General features: G+C 41.3%; 1 protein-coding gene across 1 annotated transcript; it reads left to right on the top strand.

The window, feature by feature from the left end:
• Window positions 1–219: 219 nt before the first annotated feature.
• htra3b (HtrA serine peptidase 3b) lies at window positions 220–13,974 on the top strand. Its single transcript, XM_063900971.1, has 10 exons — window positions 220–960; window positions 5,408–5,507; window positions 5,748–5,880; window positions 6,052–6,141; window positions 10,306–10,500; window positions 10,623–10,655; window positions 10,893–11,007; window positions 11,096–11,153; window positions 12,128–12,223; window positions 12,346–13,974. Exons 1-10 carry the CDS (start codon window positions 546–548, stop codon window positions 12,512–12,514), a joined length of 1,404 nt encoding a protein of 467 aa, XP_063757041.1. The 5' UTR covers window positions 220–545; the 3' UTR covers window positions 12,515–13,974.
• Window positions 13,975–18,055: the final 4,081 nt, after the last annotated feature.

Here is an 18,055-nt window from a genome sequence, read left to right as displayed (position 1 = left end):
AAACTTTGGGTATTGCCATGGTAACAACCACTCAATGACACAAGACCTGCCAGAAAAAAAAAGGAGTATGTGACTTTGATGTGTGATTCTGAGGTCATTCACGGTAACACTGATGCCAACATCTGCATGAGCTCCGTGGCCCCGCCTCCAGGAGTGAGGCTTCCCCCCACACCCCCTCCCTCTCTCCGCCGGCTTCACTGCTAGATGCGCTCACTCTGCAGACAAGAGTGGATGTGCTCTTTGCCTGTGCAAAGGAAAAGGAAGAAAAGTCCAAGTCACACTTCACCGGATATCTTCTCCCCCGGACGCACTTTTACGCGCAGCTCCAAGATATAAGCAAGCTGCAGCATCCAATTTAACATCATCAGGATCGTTTTATTCTGATGCATTTTGCATTATAGAGGAGCCATTTGTCTTTCTGCCCTTTATGCTTGGGTATTTCCATCTGCAAAGTCTCCAGAAAGTGATGCGTTGTGCTAAACTGGGGAGTATGATCTCTGCGTAAAGGTCTTTTTCGTTTATCCAAACTATATTCTCCGTCAAAAATGCAAATCCTGCTGTACACCGCTGTGCTCCTGTACCTTAAGGAGCGTGCCAGCGCAGAGCCAAAAGCAAAGTGTCCCACGCGCTGCGATGTGAGTACCTGTCCGAGCCCCAGCTGCCCCAGCGGTTACGTGCCCGACCGATGCAACTGCTGCCTGGTGTGCGCACAGGCAGAGCTGGAACCGTGCGGCCGCAAGGAAGACCTGCCCTGCGGGGAAGGTCTGGAGTGCAAACAGCCGTCGGGCAAGCGGCTCTCCAAGGGCTTCTGTCGGTGCAAGTTCAGAAACGAAGTGTGTGGCAGCGACGGGAAGACGTACCGTAACGTGTGCCAGCTGAAGGCCACCAGCAGGAAGGCTCTTCAGCAGGGACTGCCGGGCATCACACAGATCCAGAAGGGACCGTGTGAGAGCAGCACAGGTACGATTCATGCATTGCGACTCATTTGGTAAAAAAACTGAATCACTGATTATGTAAAGAACCCTTTCTTGGGTTTTAAAATGTTTTTCACTTATTGTTCAGGTATCTGATGTTTATACGTTTTCTTACATTGAATTATAGTTCATCAGAAACAAATACATCTGCAATATTTTGCAGATAATCATCAGCAAATTTGAAAGCGCAAATTGTCAGGCAAAATTGTTACCCAGTGCTGGCATGGCTTGGCAAAAGGTCAGTTTGAACTGGTTGAATACAGATGGGGAAAACCCAGTCCCACCAGAGAGCACTGACCCGTTTCTAAAAAGAAATGTAATGGCTCCGTATAGACATGTTTATAGATCCTTATGGAACGTTTTCTGTTGAGTATCCGTAAACAAACACATGTTTATATGTGGTGTTACTATCAAGCGGAAACATGCAGGTCGGAACAATTCAGAAGTGCCTTAAACTTGCATTATCTCAAATAGCCCACAGGGGGCAACTCCACTGGTTGCAAAAAGGGGTCGGATTGTATAGAAGTCTATGAAAAAATGTTTTTCCTTTAATTATTTCAGGAAATATTTTCTGAATGAGTTTGTTCTTAATTGCCCATTTAAATCATCCTTATTCAATACAGTTAATTGACACTTTTTTCAACTAAAAAAGTACTCTAAAACATTCAATTGAAGCTCCAGCCTATTGTGTCACTTCTCGTTCCAAAAGCAAAAGAAAATGGTGACTGCCAAACACCAGGAAAGTGAGGTTTGGCTACAGCAAAAAAAATGTAGCCTGCAAAACAGTGGGTGACTACGTCTACCCGTATGGTTGCTTCAGTAGAAAGTTGTTTCCCACAATATGAAGTTGCCCTGTGGATACTCTCAGCTCCTCCACATTAATAAGAACCGGATTAATGGTCACCAAGTAATGGGTCACAGCAGCAATAAACACTGGTTAAGGGGCAGGTGCAGCTTTTAAAGCCTGTTAAAGCACACCAGGACCAGTCATTTGGAGCCGAGCAGACAGTGAGAATTAACCACACCTACTGTAAAAAGTTGTTATTCTTCCCTGCAGACTGGCCTAGATAATTCCTCCACCAAAACCCAGAGTTCATGCGCAGGCCTTGCTGTGTAAACAGTGTTTGTGTCAGAGTGGAGCTGCTTCATGAAAGGATGTGAGGAGATTATATCTCAGCAGATGTGTGGTTACAGCGGGGATTTCCTCTGTAAGCTGCATGTTTCACAGCAGACTGAGCAGTCTACTGAATCTAGCCCCCCCCCGACTTTTATAGCTCCAACAAAAGGTCAGAGTTTGAATTTAGGTTGTGAAAGCTCCATGTATAGAACCATAGATTGGCTCAAGTTTTGCATAGATGTTCAAGGCTCTCGGTGAATGTCCCACTGATTTTAACAGTCCAAAAATAGGTTTTTCAAATGCCTTCATCCAGTCAAAATGTGTGTTTCCCAAAACTGAAAATCCTATAGTGCCATATGTACTTTGTGATTAGTGCTAATCAGGAAAAGTTGGCGAGCTACCACTAACCACCACCATTTTTACTTTTACTTCACCTTGCCTACTAAAAGTCCTGCACAAAATGTACTTACAAGTAGCTTATTTCTGAGCTGTGAGATCTTCAAGACACGTCAACCAGCAGAACCCACACTGTGTTTGATGTAATTCAGGAAGAAGTCTGTGAAAGATGCAGCTCAAAATAACGTTTTTGTTGGTTCTTTGAACCAATGCTTCAAAGTCAGCATCAGATATTGTTCCATTTCCTTTGTGCTCCATAGCTTTTCAGTCATGTGAAGGAGCCATCTGAGCACTGAAATGACTGTCTGTGCCAAGTGAATGCTCAGCTACAGTAAAGTGTAAATAAACTGTCCTCTAGCACTCAGAGAGGGGACCTCCACTAAGGCCAACGGTGCATTCCAATGCACCTGGAATGGTACCAATTTCATCCCGAGTTGGGAAGTCATTATTCCTTTTTCAGTGTGTTCACAAGCTTAACTCTTAATGTGGAAACAAAGTCAACACTACAAAGACGTCCGTTATCTTATCTCAGAGACTATAAACAAGAATCTTATGTCTGCTTTTTAGGTCTTATCCTATTGTTTATGTGAATCTTCCTAGTTGGAAAATCTTGGATTGTTTCATTAGTCTGACACACATGAAAACAGCAAAGAATCGTACAATATTATCAAAAGTGAACCATTATTTGTTCATCTGCCTGTGATTTGGATCCACTCCAAAATGAAATGGGTTCTTCCCAAGCCAATTTTTCACCATAACACAAAGTTTCAAAAAAATCGGGCCTGCAGTTTTCCATGATCCTGACAGACGAAGGGGGCCAACAACAGATCTTTCTTGGCGGACATAATAAAGAGTGATCATGATGGCAAACGCACACACATACAAGCACACACTTGGCCAGTATCTTGTGGAACAATGCCAACATCTGCTGTTTTATAGTCCTTCTCCTGTCAACACTTTTGTACATGTTTTTTCATTTCCTCTGTCACACTGAGTAAGACGCTCCTGCCTGCAGTTCCCACCAATTTACTAGACTACTGTCTCCATTAAAAACCAAACGGGAAGAAAAGTTAATGGCCGTTTTCTAATTACACATACCTCCATTCATGCTGTTTTAGTCTCTTCGCATGTCCTGAATTCTCCTCATTTCTCCAATCTGAACTTTCCATGTGCTAAACTGGTAAAAGTAGAGCATGACCACGGCTTGCAGGGAATACAGCCAAACGCATCACCACGATGTTCCAAACAAAGGTAGACCATCACTTTTAGCCTCAGCTCTTCCAGCCATTAGGTTCAGTATATTTTTGATCACCGGGAAAATCCACAAAGAGTTCTGTTACCCTTTTAAGCTTCAACAAACTGAAGCGTATGCAAGTAAAAGAATAAACTCAAATTGTTCAGTATCTACGTTTTGTTACATTGAATTATAGTTGATCAGAAATACTTCAATGGAAAATGGATGATCATCAGCAGATTTGATCCTGCAAATTGTCAGGCAAAAATTAGTTTTTGGCTCTAAACAAAACAAATGATATCATTATTTCCCAATTCTGCCATGGCTTGACGAAAGGTCATCGGGGAGTTCCAATTAGAAAGGGCTCTTTCGGTGGGGGAGAATGCATGTGCCCAGTCATTTACATGAACACATCCCATCAGTTTAACATACTTTTGAGGAAAGATTTGTCTGTTGCTGATGCTAAAATAATGGTCAAGGCTCAAAAACCATTCGGAACCATCCTTTTAACAACAGCCCATAAAAGCATGCCAGTCTGAGCGGAGGCTGATGGGATAAGTTGTGTTGGACAGGCAGACAGATTGGTCAGCGCTGATGAGTGAACCACATTTCTCAACTGACTGCTACAATCATCACCGAAATCCCCCCATAGGACAATAATCTGAAACACACACACACACACACACACACACACACACACACACACACACACACACACACACACACACACACACATCCCGATGGGAGATATGAACTGAGGAAACAGGAAGTCCCTGCAGTCTACAGTTGTGGCAGACTCTACATTTCCCTTTGATAACAAACCTTTTTTTTCTGTCTGGGTTTAAAGGTCACTGGAGCACTACATTCCAAAGGGCGTGGTTAACTTAAAAATGTATGAATGAGCGGCAAGTCTCAAATTATTTAGGGTGACAGAGTTGAGGGTTTTTAGGGTCATCATAGTTAGGATTTGGTGAAAAATATTACCAAGGATTCTACCTTTCATTTGAGAATCTCTTTTCAAGCTAAAATCACAAACCACAGCTTCCTCAAAGGCAGACTTGGCTCAGCAGCTAAAGAGATGATATGCAAGTCATTATTGATGGTAGAGCAGTTAAGGAGGTTATGCCATGCTCCTGGCAAATAACATTTGGTTTTCCATCAGTGCTGCCAGGTTTGTGCTATCAAGTGGGTTTGTTAATGTTAGGGCAGAGAGGACCGTTTGAGAGCATATTCAGGAATGAAATCAGAAAGCTCAGAGAAAAAGGATTCATGAGCCACCAACACAGACTGTTAGGTATGGAGGCCAAAAAAATGCACACGTAGTCCAGTGTATATCATAATGGGTAAATTACAATACACAATAAAACGGTGCTTATTAACATTGATCCCAACGTGCTCACTTTTAAAAAGCTGTTCATAAAAAGTGATGTCAGTGATTCTGCTTTCCACAGGTTATTTAGTACGGCGAGTTTACCCAGTATTGTTTTGGAGTGCCCCAGGGATCCATCATAGGTCCTATATTGTTTTCTGTTTATATTATAAAGTCACATCACTGGCCTGCCCATATTTCCCCAAATTATACAGTATGCAGATGATACCCAGGTTGACCTTTGTTTTAATCCTAACCATTTTAACATATGGATATTGACTGGTTATTAAAATACATAATTCTTCTGACCAGTATAGGTCCTCCACATGTTTCCAGTCCTCGTTACAAGTTCAACTTCATAGCCGACGTGGTGGAGAAAATCGCTCCTGCTGTGGTCCACATCGAAATGTTCCTCAGGTACTGACTGTGTGTGCATGTGTGTGATGATAAATGCAAAAGGTCAGCTCTTAGAATCCAGAGTTTTATGATTAGCAAAGGGGTTTCATATGGTATAGTAATATATCCTATTTCTATTGGGGTACTCCACATATTGAAAACACTTTAAATAATGTCCAGAGTGAGGTAATGGGATTACCAATATTTAAGCAATACATTATTTTAAGCTAGTTAAGCTAACTTTTTGTTTTCATACCCCAGGCATCCTCTCTTTGGTCGGAACATCCCTCTGTCGAGTGGATCTGGGTTTTTGATGGCAGAAAATGGACTGATTGTAACCAATGCACATGTAGTCTCCAGCACTACACCAGTGTCCGGTCAACAGCACCTCAAGGTACTGAAATGCTGTTGTACTTCCTTTGAAATACTATAATACATAATGCACTGACCCAAGCTGTATATATTGTACCCAAAACCAAGCTAACTTAATAAAAACGGATGAAACTTGAAATCGTGTCATATGCTTTTTTATTAAATATGGTTAATTCTTCCATTCTTTCTGAAGGTCCAGATGCAAAATGGGGATGTATATGAAGCCAACATCAAGGACATTGACAAAAAGTCAGACATCGCTACAATCAAAATCAATACACAGGTGAGTGTATAGCTTTATGGGATTTTCTTACCAATCAATACATAGGAACTGCGGCCAGTTGGTGGGTTTATCCATACTAAGTTGTCCCAGTGGCACCATTGGATCAAATATTCCAGAGATGGGTGCAATATCCATTTCTCCATCCAAAGAAAATGTGAAATTAGCAACAGAAAGTTAACAAACACTACTGGAAACCCAAATATTTGATATGTTCTACTAGCATGCAGCTTAAAGCTCCAAACCAGATGTGTATTAGGTCAACATTGAGTTCACAAATGAAGTGAACATGGGGAAACTAAAATATAAAGAAACATTTCTCATGTGCAAAACTACTTCCTAAATCCTATGTTGGCCCTTGAGTTGCCAATATTATGTCTATTAGAGGAAGTGGCAAACTGCATTTCACATCGAACTGTGTTGAAAAGTCCATTCATCCATTAGCCCCAGCTCACATTCACACCTACAGCCCATTCTTTGGAGCTGCACATTTGTGTTTGTGTCACATTGTTGGACTGCTGGAGGAAACCGGTGCAGACTCCACACAGAAAGGATCTGATGTTGAATTCAATAAATATTTGTTAAGAATTAAGGAAAGAGCTGGGAACAGTAATTTGTCTACTCCCAGCGAACACCCACATCTGTAAAACACGTGACACATTCTTGGATGGTGTTTTGCTTTAATACTTTATGGACATTTTCTGGATGTCTGTACACGATTTCTACAAAATCCAGCCATTATTTAGTGCCTGTCAGATCGCTACTAGAATTTCGTAAAATCCTATTGTTTAAAGAAGAAGGCCTGGTCACACAACAATGTTTTGTGAAAATACTAACCAATATTTCCTTGGAAGAGGTGTAATGAGATTAATCTATTTTATATTGTTGGTTTAAGGCTGCATTATCAGTTACAATATTGCTACCTAATGTTTGTCACCATAATCGAATGGCCTGAATGGACCAGAAAAGCCTGTCGAAGCCTTAATATGTTGACCACTAGTGGTGCTGCTAGTGGTTTTTATGAGCTGGTCATCAAACATTCTTGACCTTCTTCAAATGTGGCTCCAAGGCCCTTTATGCACACCAAAAGCATAGGGTAGAGGCTTGAAGCACCAATAAAAGAGAACAAAGATGCTACAAAGCAAGTTCGAAAACCAATTAAAACAGAAGGTAAACGTTTAGTTGAGTTAGAAAATGCTTCCAACATGTCTGTAAAGCCTTAGGATACACTTTAGATGTAAACAACACAGTGTCTGTTTGCAATGATGACTCACCAGAGTAGCGTAAGTCCACCCGCCCCATGGCCTCCATTAGCACTCCCTGCATTAAATCTCCATTAGAGTAATTCATCAAGGCGTATCATCAAGGTTCAGCAGACTACACGTGTGTATTTCCAGTGTGTGTCATATGTCCTGGGTCACAGTGGTGTTAACACCGTAGGGTGGGGTCACAGCCAGAACTCCAACCTCCCCTGGGGTGACCCCAAATACTTCCAGCTTGAGACATCCACAGTTCTGACCAGAAAAGGGATTATAGGGGAATTTGGCAGTCTTACGTCAATTCCCACCTGAGGTTTTATTAGTTTGTAGCTTTACCGGGCAGATCTTAACCACAGTTGATAAACCTGGCATCTGTGCATATGTTATCTATTTAGCCAAATTTCAATAATGTTTTTGAATATAAAATCTAGCTTCTTCACACCAGAGATCAAAGGCTGCACCATACTTATGCAAATGGTTAGTATTAGGCTATAACACTATTAGATCAAGGCTTTGGTTGGAATGGAAGTACTAAATCCCCCTTCCAGTAAACCAGATTTTCAATCACAATCTGAGAAATGTTAGATTGAGTGTTGCTCCTCGTCCTTCTCCCACTATCATTCACAGTTCTGCGAGAAATGGAATGCCTCTCATCGCAATCAACTCGTCAAATACGGCACTACGAGGGAAATGATGACGCTCCATTCTCCGTTCTCTTTAGCATCCGTTTTATACTGACAAGGCTACCTCTAGTTGTTGTGGTAATTTTGATTGGAGTAAAGGAGGAAATCAGGTGATGTTATATAAAAATTGTGGCAGAGTTGCTGTAGGGAAAAGGTTGGGACACAGGTCTATCAGGACGGCAGTTTGTGTCTCATGTGAAACAAAGAAGTAAATATTGACTTGTTGGAACTTTTGTTACAAACTTACTCAACTTATGTAAGCAACATAAGTTACCAGGATTGTACATTTAAACATGTTGTTTCCTTCATGTGGAAGTCCATCCAAAAGACCTAGAGTCTTTACAGATAAGACGAGGAAATCATATCTTGACAGACAGTTCTATCTCGCACAGGCTCTGCCCTCTACTGGGACTTTTGGGGTTACACTTTTCACCAATAACAAGCAAGCATTCTCATACTGAATAAACATTTTAAATACGCAGCAGGCGAATCAAGACGAGCCTACCCTAATGCATGCATTGGCCTGACAGTATGTAAGGCAGCTACACCGCTGACTCATCCTTTTCGCATTCGGGTAGGCTTTATGAAATGTAAATTCAGTGCTTGTGTTTTATTGGTGCAGAGTATTACCCAAGGAGTCTTATAGAACTAGGGTTACAATACGTAACCATCGTTATCCTCTCATAGCAGAGTTGGGGATATTGAGGTTACGGAGAGTCTATTTGCAACTAAAAATATGTTTGGGAAGTCCTTCATCCTGAAGGCTATTACTTTTTGTAACTCAACACCGTGGGTCCTTATCAAGCCCTGATTATGAAGAGCTGAGAGAGGGAATGGGTTTCAAGATTTAGCATGTGTGGAAACTTAGGGGTTTTCACTCGAAATTAAACAAACTGCTGTGGGTTGGAGAAATATTTTGCCACACAAGATGTGTTTGTTGAGATGAAAGAATCAATAGGCGGGTCATTCATGGGCGAATATTTGATTTCAAAAAACAAGTGAACCTCAGTTGACATCTTTTCTTCGAACTGAGAGAGCTGGATCAGGACCAAGACAGGGAGGAGTGAGTGAAAGAGAAACACAATCCCAAGCACTCCGCCTTAAAGAAATCCTTTCTGCTCATTCCTTCTCTTACTCAGTCACACCATCTGTCTGCTGAGCATGTGTTTCTACTCAGCTCCATTCTTTTACTCCCTTTCTCATTGACCTCCACCCATTTTTCCATCATATCCCCTTCCTTTTTACTTTCTTGTGTGTATATATAGTGATATTTAAGGCCATTTAGCATTCATAAATGTCCTTTCATTGACTTTACATTGTATATTTACCCCAGCTGTTATCATCATCATCACCATAGGGCTGTGATTTATAGTTTTCCGCACTTTATATAATTTGTCTTCATCGTGTTCCAGGCAGGTTGAAAGTGCTGAATTTTGGTCGTGTGAGGTTTTGATACCCTCCGTTTGCTGTACTTGCACACTATGTTCTTGGAGCTGTTAAAACAGCAGTTAAAGCACTCGCGTGGCAAAGGCTGAAGTCATGGCAGTTATATTTTTAACACACATTGGGCCTTAGTGCGCAAAATGTATGAATACACTTTTGGCACACGGTTAAAATGGGGTGGATGGAAGATTCATGAGCAAGGGAGCAGCAGAAAAACTGAAAATGTAACATGAGACAAGGATCATACTGCTTTACCTTTGCTCTCATGTCTGTAACTTACCCATTACAAAAACCAACACTTTTTATTATGCACCAGTCTTAGAGAAGTGCTCTTTTGGAAACAGTCCAACAAAAGCACAACGATCAAAACATGTGGAGCTGAACATTAACAGTTAGTGCCTCCATAACGCTGTTATGTGTTTGACATTGCAGTGCAACCTTTGGTTATGTTCACTGTTGCACATCCCTGTGTTTTAAATGCACAGCAGAATGTACCTTCCTAGTTTTGGCAAGGGAAAAGGGAATGGCTGATAGTGATTTTCCCCTGACTTTCACTCTTGTCATTCCTTGGTCCCTTCTTTCTTATTTATCTTTGACAAAAGTACTGGCGAGATGCAAAAAGAAAATCCTGAGTTTTTTTTTTGGTTGAGTTCTCAGAGTCAGAGTGGGCTTCCTCCATGTGCTCCAGTTTCATTCCAGAGTCCAAAGCAAATACGGTGAATTGGAAACGTGTTTGATATTACAGTGCTATCGTAACCTATCTGTTCCTTGCCTGTTCCCAGACCAAACTGCCTGTATTGTTACTGGGCCACAGTGCAGACCTGAGGCCCGGGGAGTTTGTCGTTGCAATCGGCAGCCCCTTTGCCCTCCAGAACACCGTCACCACCGGCATCGTCAGCACCGCCCAGAGAGACGGCAAAGAACTGGGCCTCAGGGACTCCGACATGGACTACATCCAGACGGACGCTATTATCAATGTGAGAATATACTGTAGCACGGCCGGAAAATGTGCTTTGTGTCAAAAATGATTAAGCAATGCAAAAGGTTGTAAAAAAAGTCATATCATAATGTATACTGCAATTTGTGTTTTTCATTATAGTACGGGAATTCAGGAGGACCCCTTGTCAATTTGGTAAGATTGTGGTTTGTTACCTCAAAGCTTAACTGTTTAACTTACAAAACTACTGAGTCCGAGTGCTAGCTTTGCACTGCCCCGAACATGAACTCTTAATCCTCGGAAAAAGCAAACTAAGTCACTTTTTCTACAGTTGTAATACCTGTAACATGCCTTGAAGAAGAAAAGCATCCTAACAGAATTCAACAAGTACAACAGTGACGTTTTATTGCTTTGTCTTTTTTTATTTTCGAGGATGGGGAGGTGATCGGCATCAACACCTTGAAGGTTGCAGCAGGAATCTCCTTTGCCATTCCCTCTGACAGGATCACTCGCTTCCTCAATGATTCTTTAGATAAGCACAGCAAAGGTGAGCCTGACAGCGATGTCACCATGCTAGGATTAAACACCTGTGAGCTTCCTGCTGAATATGTAGAACTAACTGGAGTCTCTTACAGATGTGAGGTCAGTAAAGAAGCGGTTCATTGGGATCAGGATGCTGACCATCACACAAGCGTAAGTCTGAACTGATTCATATTATTGCGTAGTTGGCAAAAATGGCAAATAAAGAAGGATGGAGGAAAGCATTTTACAACAAACATGCAGCTCAGTGTAGGTTGAAGCCAGCAACAATCAAATCCAATCATCTTAAAATGAGCGAAGGTGTCCCACAGGCATCTATTTTGGGTCCCCTTTTATTCACATTTACTGATTAGAAAACACCCTAAATTGTATCCCCTCCCAACTTTATTCATCTGCTAGGAATGTTCTTTATATTCTAATTAAACAGTTACTGAATTGGCCCCTTGTCAGCTTGAACTTTTTACAGTGTACACACTTAAAGGTGCCATAGAATGGAAAACTGTATTTACAGTGGCATAGTTGAATAAGGAGAGTTCTTCAAATCCATCGGTGTCCTCCTCAGATAAAGGCTCAAACATGTAAGGTTGGATGCCAATAGCCTCCATGGTTCATCTCTCACAGTTTTGTGAACTTCACTTACTTTTGTGGGCTCTGAGGCAGCCATGGATTGATTGCTCCTTGTAAACCAGCCAATCAGAGCAGAGCTCGTCATAATTATTTAAATGAGCCCCAAATAATACAATTCAGCTTGTTTCAGTCTCGGACCAAATCATAGGGTTATAAATGGGTCTGTAAAACCAGATAGATGCATTCTATGGCATCTTTAAAACGTTCTCGCTGGTAAAACTAAAGTTAGGATATTTACACATTCAAATGAAAAGCTTCTATTGGACCTATATATCTAACAAGCCAAACTATTACGTATGTTTCTGCTAACATATGTTCAGGATTTGTTCTCAAGAACTCTTTCAGATAAGCAAGATATTTATTGGCTTGTGAGAAATCTGAAGAGGAAATAGTTTTTGTATCTTTCATCTTAGCCTAATACAGGGTTGTATCCCTATTTGGGACACAAATATTAACCTAAATGGACTTTCTGTACGACACTTTATGTTTGCTTTTCCCAGGTTAATCGAAGAGCTGAAACTGCAGAACCCAGACTTCCCTAATGTCACCAGTGGGATTTATGTCCATGAGGTGGTTCCTCACTCACCTGCAGAGAAGTAGGTCTACATTGTGTATTTGTTCCTCAAACAGAAGCAGTATACAGTGTCACTCATTTCTCAAGTTAAACGAATGCTTTACCTTTTTACAAGACTTTCTTTATCATTGTCCTTGTCTCCAGAGGTGGTATCAAAGATGGTGACATCATTGTGAAGCTGAATGGCAAGCCTCTGATGGCCACGGCTGACCTGCAGGGGGCACTACAGGAAGAGACGGCGCTGCTGCTGGAGGTCAGGAGGGACAATGATGACCTGCTCTTTAACATCGAGCCTGATGTAATCATGCAGTAGACAACGGAAGCACTGCTCTCATGCAGAGCTGGAACGACATGTAAAGCCCTATTTTTGCGAATGACACATTGGATAGTGGAAGCTCTGCAACACTGCAGCTGGACTTCTGTCAAGCAAATACATCTTTGAATACTAGCTGTGGGCTGTACCAAATAAAAGGATCCCATGGACGATATGGTGCAATGCTGTTTTGGTATCAAGGATATACAACTGTGCCTTCCACATGTTTAAACCAGGTCAACAGTGCAACAGGTGCACATATACCGATCCCATGTAATGTATGTTTTGTTTCACTTTGATCTCCAGTAAACACCTTTGCTTTACAAGTACCTCAAAGTATGTTGTTACGAGGCCTCGACGTATGGTGCACATCACAAAAAAGCAAAGTTGATGAATGTACTGTTGAATTGATACGTTTCATTAGATTATGATGATGATGGAATTGCTCGCAATGATGATGATAGCATTTTCTCACCATAAGCATTATCCAAGTGTCACAAAGCTCAGATCAAATCCAACAAAGGTTCAGCCTGCACTTGACCCTTATGTCCTGGTGTTGCCAGCACTTTTATCCCTTATAGTTTTAGCGTTCTATTAGATCATATTCTTAAAAGCAAACCAAATTGTCAACATACTGTTTGTGTCTTGTACAGTGGACTACACTGTGCAACGTTTTTCATAAAATAAGGATTAGGCCTGACAACATAAGCCAGTGTGGTCCACAGCAAATATGATGGTCAGTCGTTCCTGACCTAAACTAATGAGTGTTATGTTAATAGTTTTTATGACTTGTACTGTGTGTTAGTTGCGTGACGTATGGACACATTCTGGAGTGTTGCTGAAGGATATTACCTAACGATTTGAGTCTGTAAAACCTGAATTTGAAGCTTACAACTTTCGGCATGAAAATGGTTCTATTAACAATAATGAATATAGGTCAGTCAGCTTTTTCCAAAACTTCTGACAGCCTTTTAAAAGCCTGTAGAGCCTCTAGAATAAACACAACGGGGTCAAAATTCAAAGACTGAACGTCTAATTGGCCAATCGTAAACGTAATGCTTTTATCATGTGGGCATTTGCCAAATTACCATTGTATAATTGTATTTTTAAGCATCATAATGAGCTTCCAGTGTATGTTTTGAGATGTTTAGCGTCGTCATGTTATATTAGTTTATGGTTGGTATATTTCTTTATTGCTGTACGTTGTCCTACCATAAACAAATGTGAACCACGTGTGTTTATTACATTTACATGATGTACTATGATGGAATGAAGAGCACAAAAGGTGAGCCTATTTTTTTTTACCATGGCCTCACTACTGCTTCTGCTCTGGTTCCTAACTGTTTGTGCTTTTATCCTATCGACAAAAAACAAATGTTTACATGTAAGTTGCCAACAAAGCAATCCTCTGAAACAGCCTTTGGAAGCAGCTTTTTCCACCAAATAAAGTTTGCACACAATCTTTGTTTTATTATGTCTGTGATTTGCTAATGGTGTGGAAATTCAAAGTCTTCATTATGCTGTCAACATTTCCCCACCTCCATTTCTAGGTCACAGGCAATGAATCAGGGGACATTTTTGCGGGAAGCATTTATTCAGCACACTCTTACAAACCACCAGTCTGCAAAAAACTAAACAAAGCTGTCCTCATGGCAAGTCTTAAACATTCCCGAGTGGAAAAGTCTCCAATACTTAAAGGAAGAGGAAAAACTGTTGGAAACTGTTTTTATGGTTCAGCGATAAAGTCACAGCAGACAGATGTTTGTTGTTCTCAGACATAATCACTCTTTCCTCCCCAGCTCTCCACAGGTCAAGAGTTTATTTTTAACACAGTGGGAAGTCTCCCTCAGGGTCATGGTCAATATTGTGGTTACTCATAAAAAGTGAAGTAACCCAGAAAGAACTTTAAGCAGCCCTCGGGCGTGTCCTTACACGATTTGACTATCAAATATACTGCAAATCTGTGTACCGTTGTTGGGCTAATGATAAGGAAAATACAGAACAATGTTTTTTTATCACTTTTTTCTTAAACGTGGCCTGGTAATGGTCTGCAGCCCTGTTGGTGGGAAATACTGCTTTATATAGGCCGGGTTCAAACCCCTTTGCTTTTATGATACCAGCAAAAATAATCAAAAGTGTCAAGTAATAAAAGTTGGATTGGTCGTATAGCTCAGTGGGTAGAGCTGGTGGGCTTATACTGGGGTTGGATCCCCATACGGTGGACCCAGGTTCGAATCTGTCCCTTTGCTGCGTGTGTTCCCCTCTCCCAACTTCTCAACTGCACTATATTATAGAAAAGAAATTCTAAAGTAAAATAAAAAAATGATCCATTTAATACATTCCCAAAGAAAACGCAAAGCAAAAAATACAAAACAGTGCAAGTAGACAAAGGAAGACCATTCCAAATAACCAACTGCATGTCTTGAGAACTCTTTTTTCCTTTCCTTTAGTGAGTTCTGCAGAATGCCTTTAAGCTGGGAGAAATTCACATTGTGATTTATTATAGCTGAGCAACACTGATATATATCCTAGACAGACATATGTTGTAGAACACTGGCACAAAGCCACAATACAAGAGCAGCAGTATGTTGAGGGAGTGAAGGCAGACCTATGGATATTACCAACACTGGCTTTTCACAGTGTGTTAAGATAAATCTCACTGCTTCTACCAACTTCCTCCCATGAGATGTTTATATTAAGTATTGCGTGTGAGCCAAACTTGAGGCTGTTAGCCAAGAACCCTCATACTGAGTTTTGCTGAACAAGACAGTTGTGTGTTTGTGTCCGTTGGCAGGCAAGACCTTAGGATATTTGAAAACCACTTGCAAGAGTTAAGACACTTTTAAATTAAGCCAAAGCAAAGAGAAAGGCTTTTCCAGAGTCACACTGATCTGAACTATGGCAAAGTTCACTGTGGTTTTATAAAAGGGATCTCTAGTTCTGGGATTTTCACCATTCAGTTCAATGCAGATTTGCACGAATAAGGGTCGTCCAGTTGTTTGTTAACAAGCTCAAAAAGCATTCTGGGTGTTTGAGGTGCCCACGGTGGTTTCCTGTCACTAATTCTGTGTGCATTTCATGGACAGAATGCCCAAATGCTTGGTTGGGGTAAGGGTTAGCCCCTTAAAGTCTGAAGCCATGGAACTATGCCTGTGGAAGGTGGAGGTCAAGGGTTAGGAGCGAAATACTGATCCAGGTCAAACTGCAGTGTGGCAGTTCTTATGGTGCGTTCTAGTTGTATTGGGAAGTGGGAGTATCCAAGTTCCCAGTTAGACATTTCAGCTGGAATGCACCCTGAAGTCAGACTTCCTACTTGGAATCTCGGAGATACCTCGCCATACGAACATTAAGACTTAACACTTTTTTAGCTTTTCTGTATTGTTTGTGTCACATCAACTGTAACTATATGTTGCTACCATGTTTGCATTCATCACAAAATACAAACTAAAGTTTAGTCATCAACCCGTATTGCTAACAATGGCTAACCCGGGGTGACTGCTAAAGCTGTAAACAAGTCTTTTTCCTACTTGTGCTTTTCTGGAACCCAGTCAACTCGGATGTTACGTCACTCCCAGTTCCGACCTCTGACTTACAATGGAAATGGAATGCAGCATTATACCAGACATTTGTGTCGGTGGAAGAATTGAGTCTGACTCAATTCTTCAATAGAATTAGTTTATATTGTTTCTAGCTTACCCTTTAGAGACAGGAGGGTGCAGAGACATCCGGAAGGAGCTCAGAGCATTAAAACACCTCCAATTATCTGATCAGAAACCAGTTCAGTAGGCTTCTGATCAGGGTACTTCCTAGACACTTCCCATAGAGATATTCCTGACCTCTAACTTCCATATGACCAGGGGACGTCTTTGGAGCTCTCAGAAAAAGCTGGAGGAGGTTGTGAAGGGGAGGTCCAATGTAATTCTGGCTTTTGATCAACCATCCAAGCCTTCCTTGGGAAGTATCCAGGGAATATTCAACAAGGAGCAACTAGGAGTAAGTAGTAGATACATTTCCCCATCTGGCCCAGGATCAGCTTAGGATACCCCAGAAAAGGCTTGAGGATTTGGCTTGAAAGAGGGACTTTTTGGGGCTACCGTGCTTAGCTTGTGGCAGAAAGTTAAGATGGACCTGTCTTAAAAACTCTATTTCTGTTGTCTCCCTACCAGTTAAGAGCTTCTCTGTTTCTATGAGCCAATGTCCTTTAATTAGAGACCACATTATTCCTTTGGGTCTTAAAAGACAGTTTCAAACATTGACAATAACCTCAATAACCTCAGCGTGGGGAAAGCAGACATGGTAGTGCTGAGTCGTTCTGTGGTAGGTTCAAACATCATGCATTATGTGAGGTTACATCGGCTATAAATGTAACATGCCAGGGAAATGAATGAGTGCTGGTCTATGAGACCATGATAACAGGCTTTCTCATTGGCTGCCAGTTGCTCTTGCCTTGCTTTCAAGTGAGATCAGCTTCAAAAACAGCTGATACAGCACTAAAGATAATCTAATAACTGCTAAAGGTACCAATTATTCCACTTTGAAATTTCCAAGAGCAGATATACCAATAATGGAAAGAAGTAGGAACTAAAAGCAGAGAGGGGAAAAGATTAGGTTGTGGAGTTTTTGTAACGCGGCATATGTTAAAATTCCGCTAACGACTCAGTTGATGTTATTATAGACATACCATTGTTCTGATATCTTGTGTGAAAGCTAAGTTGTGTTTCATTTTATGTGTGTTGAACCAAGTGTGAAATAAATCTCTGGGATGCTTTATTATGACTCATAGTGAAGTGGGTTTTGGACAAATCCATTCAAAGCGCTGGAAACTTAAACGATCCAATATGTTTAAGGAAACTTTTTTACAGCATAAGTTGTTTTTATTGCCAAGGTTACACGGACATCTTTATTGTTGGTGGAGACATTTTTAAGAGCATTTTTAGAGCTTTCCCTGCTTCTATGTTGTCAGGGCCCCACAACAATGTGGTCCAAATAGTGAAAAAGGTATGGCTTCCCAATAAAATTAGGGTTAGGGTTGTTCTGGTACAAAGATGAGTCTGTGCTCGTGAGTAAAATGGCTGAAAAAAAAGGTCACAAGCCTGTGGGGGCAGAGCTATGATCTGGGGTTGCTGCAGTTGGTCTGGTCTAGGTTCAGCAACGTGCCCAAAGAGTGAGGTCAGCTGACTACCTGAATATACTGAAGGACCAGGTTATTCCATCAATGGATTTGTTCTTCCCTGATGGCACGGGCATGTTCCAAGATGACAATGCCAGGATCCATCGGGCTCAAATTGTGAAACAGTGGTTCAGGGAGCATGAGACATCATTTCACACATGGACTGGCCCCCACAGAGTCCAGACCTGAACCCGAGTGAGAATCTTTGGGATGTGCTGGAGAAGACTTTGTGCAGTGGTCCGAATCTCCCGTCATCAATACAAGATCTTGGTGAAAAATGAATGCAAGACAGAAATAAATGTTGTGACATTGCAGAAGCTTGTGGAAACGATGCCACAGCGAATGTGTGCCGTACTCAAAGATAAAGGAGG

The sequence above is a fragment of the Eleginops maclovinus genome, chromosome 14 (assembly GCF_036324505.1).
Source record: "Eleginops maclovinus isolate JMC-PN-2008 ecotype Puerto Natales chromosome 14, JC_Emac_rtc_rv5, whole genome shotgun sequence".
NCBI lineage: Eukaryota > Metazoa > Chordata > Actinopteri > Perciformes > Eleginopidae > Eleginops > Eleginops maclovinus.
The sequence above is the reverse complement of the archived record's forward strand: the minus strand, read 5'-3'. Positions and strand labels throughout refer to the sequence as shown.

Bases quoted from the DNA above. Each gene is read 5' to 3' on its own strand.
- htra3b (XM_063900971.1), top strand. From the start codon at position 546: ATGCAAATCCTGCTGTACACCGCTGTGCTCCTGTACCTTAAGGAGCGT. The intron at 5,881-6,051 runs GTACTGAAATGC...TTCTTTCTGAAG, and splicing joins CCGGTCAACAGCACCTCAAG to GTCCAGATGCAAAATGGGGA. The intron at 6,142-10,305 runs GTGAGTGTATAG...GCCTGTTCCCAG, and splicing joins CAATCAAAATCAATACACAG to ACCAAACTGCCTGTATTGTT.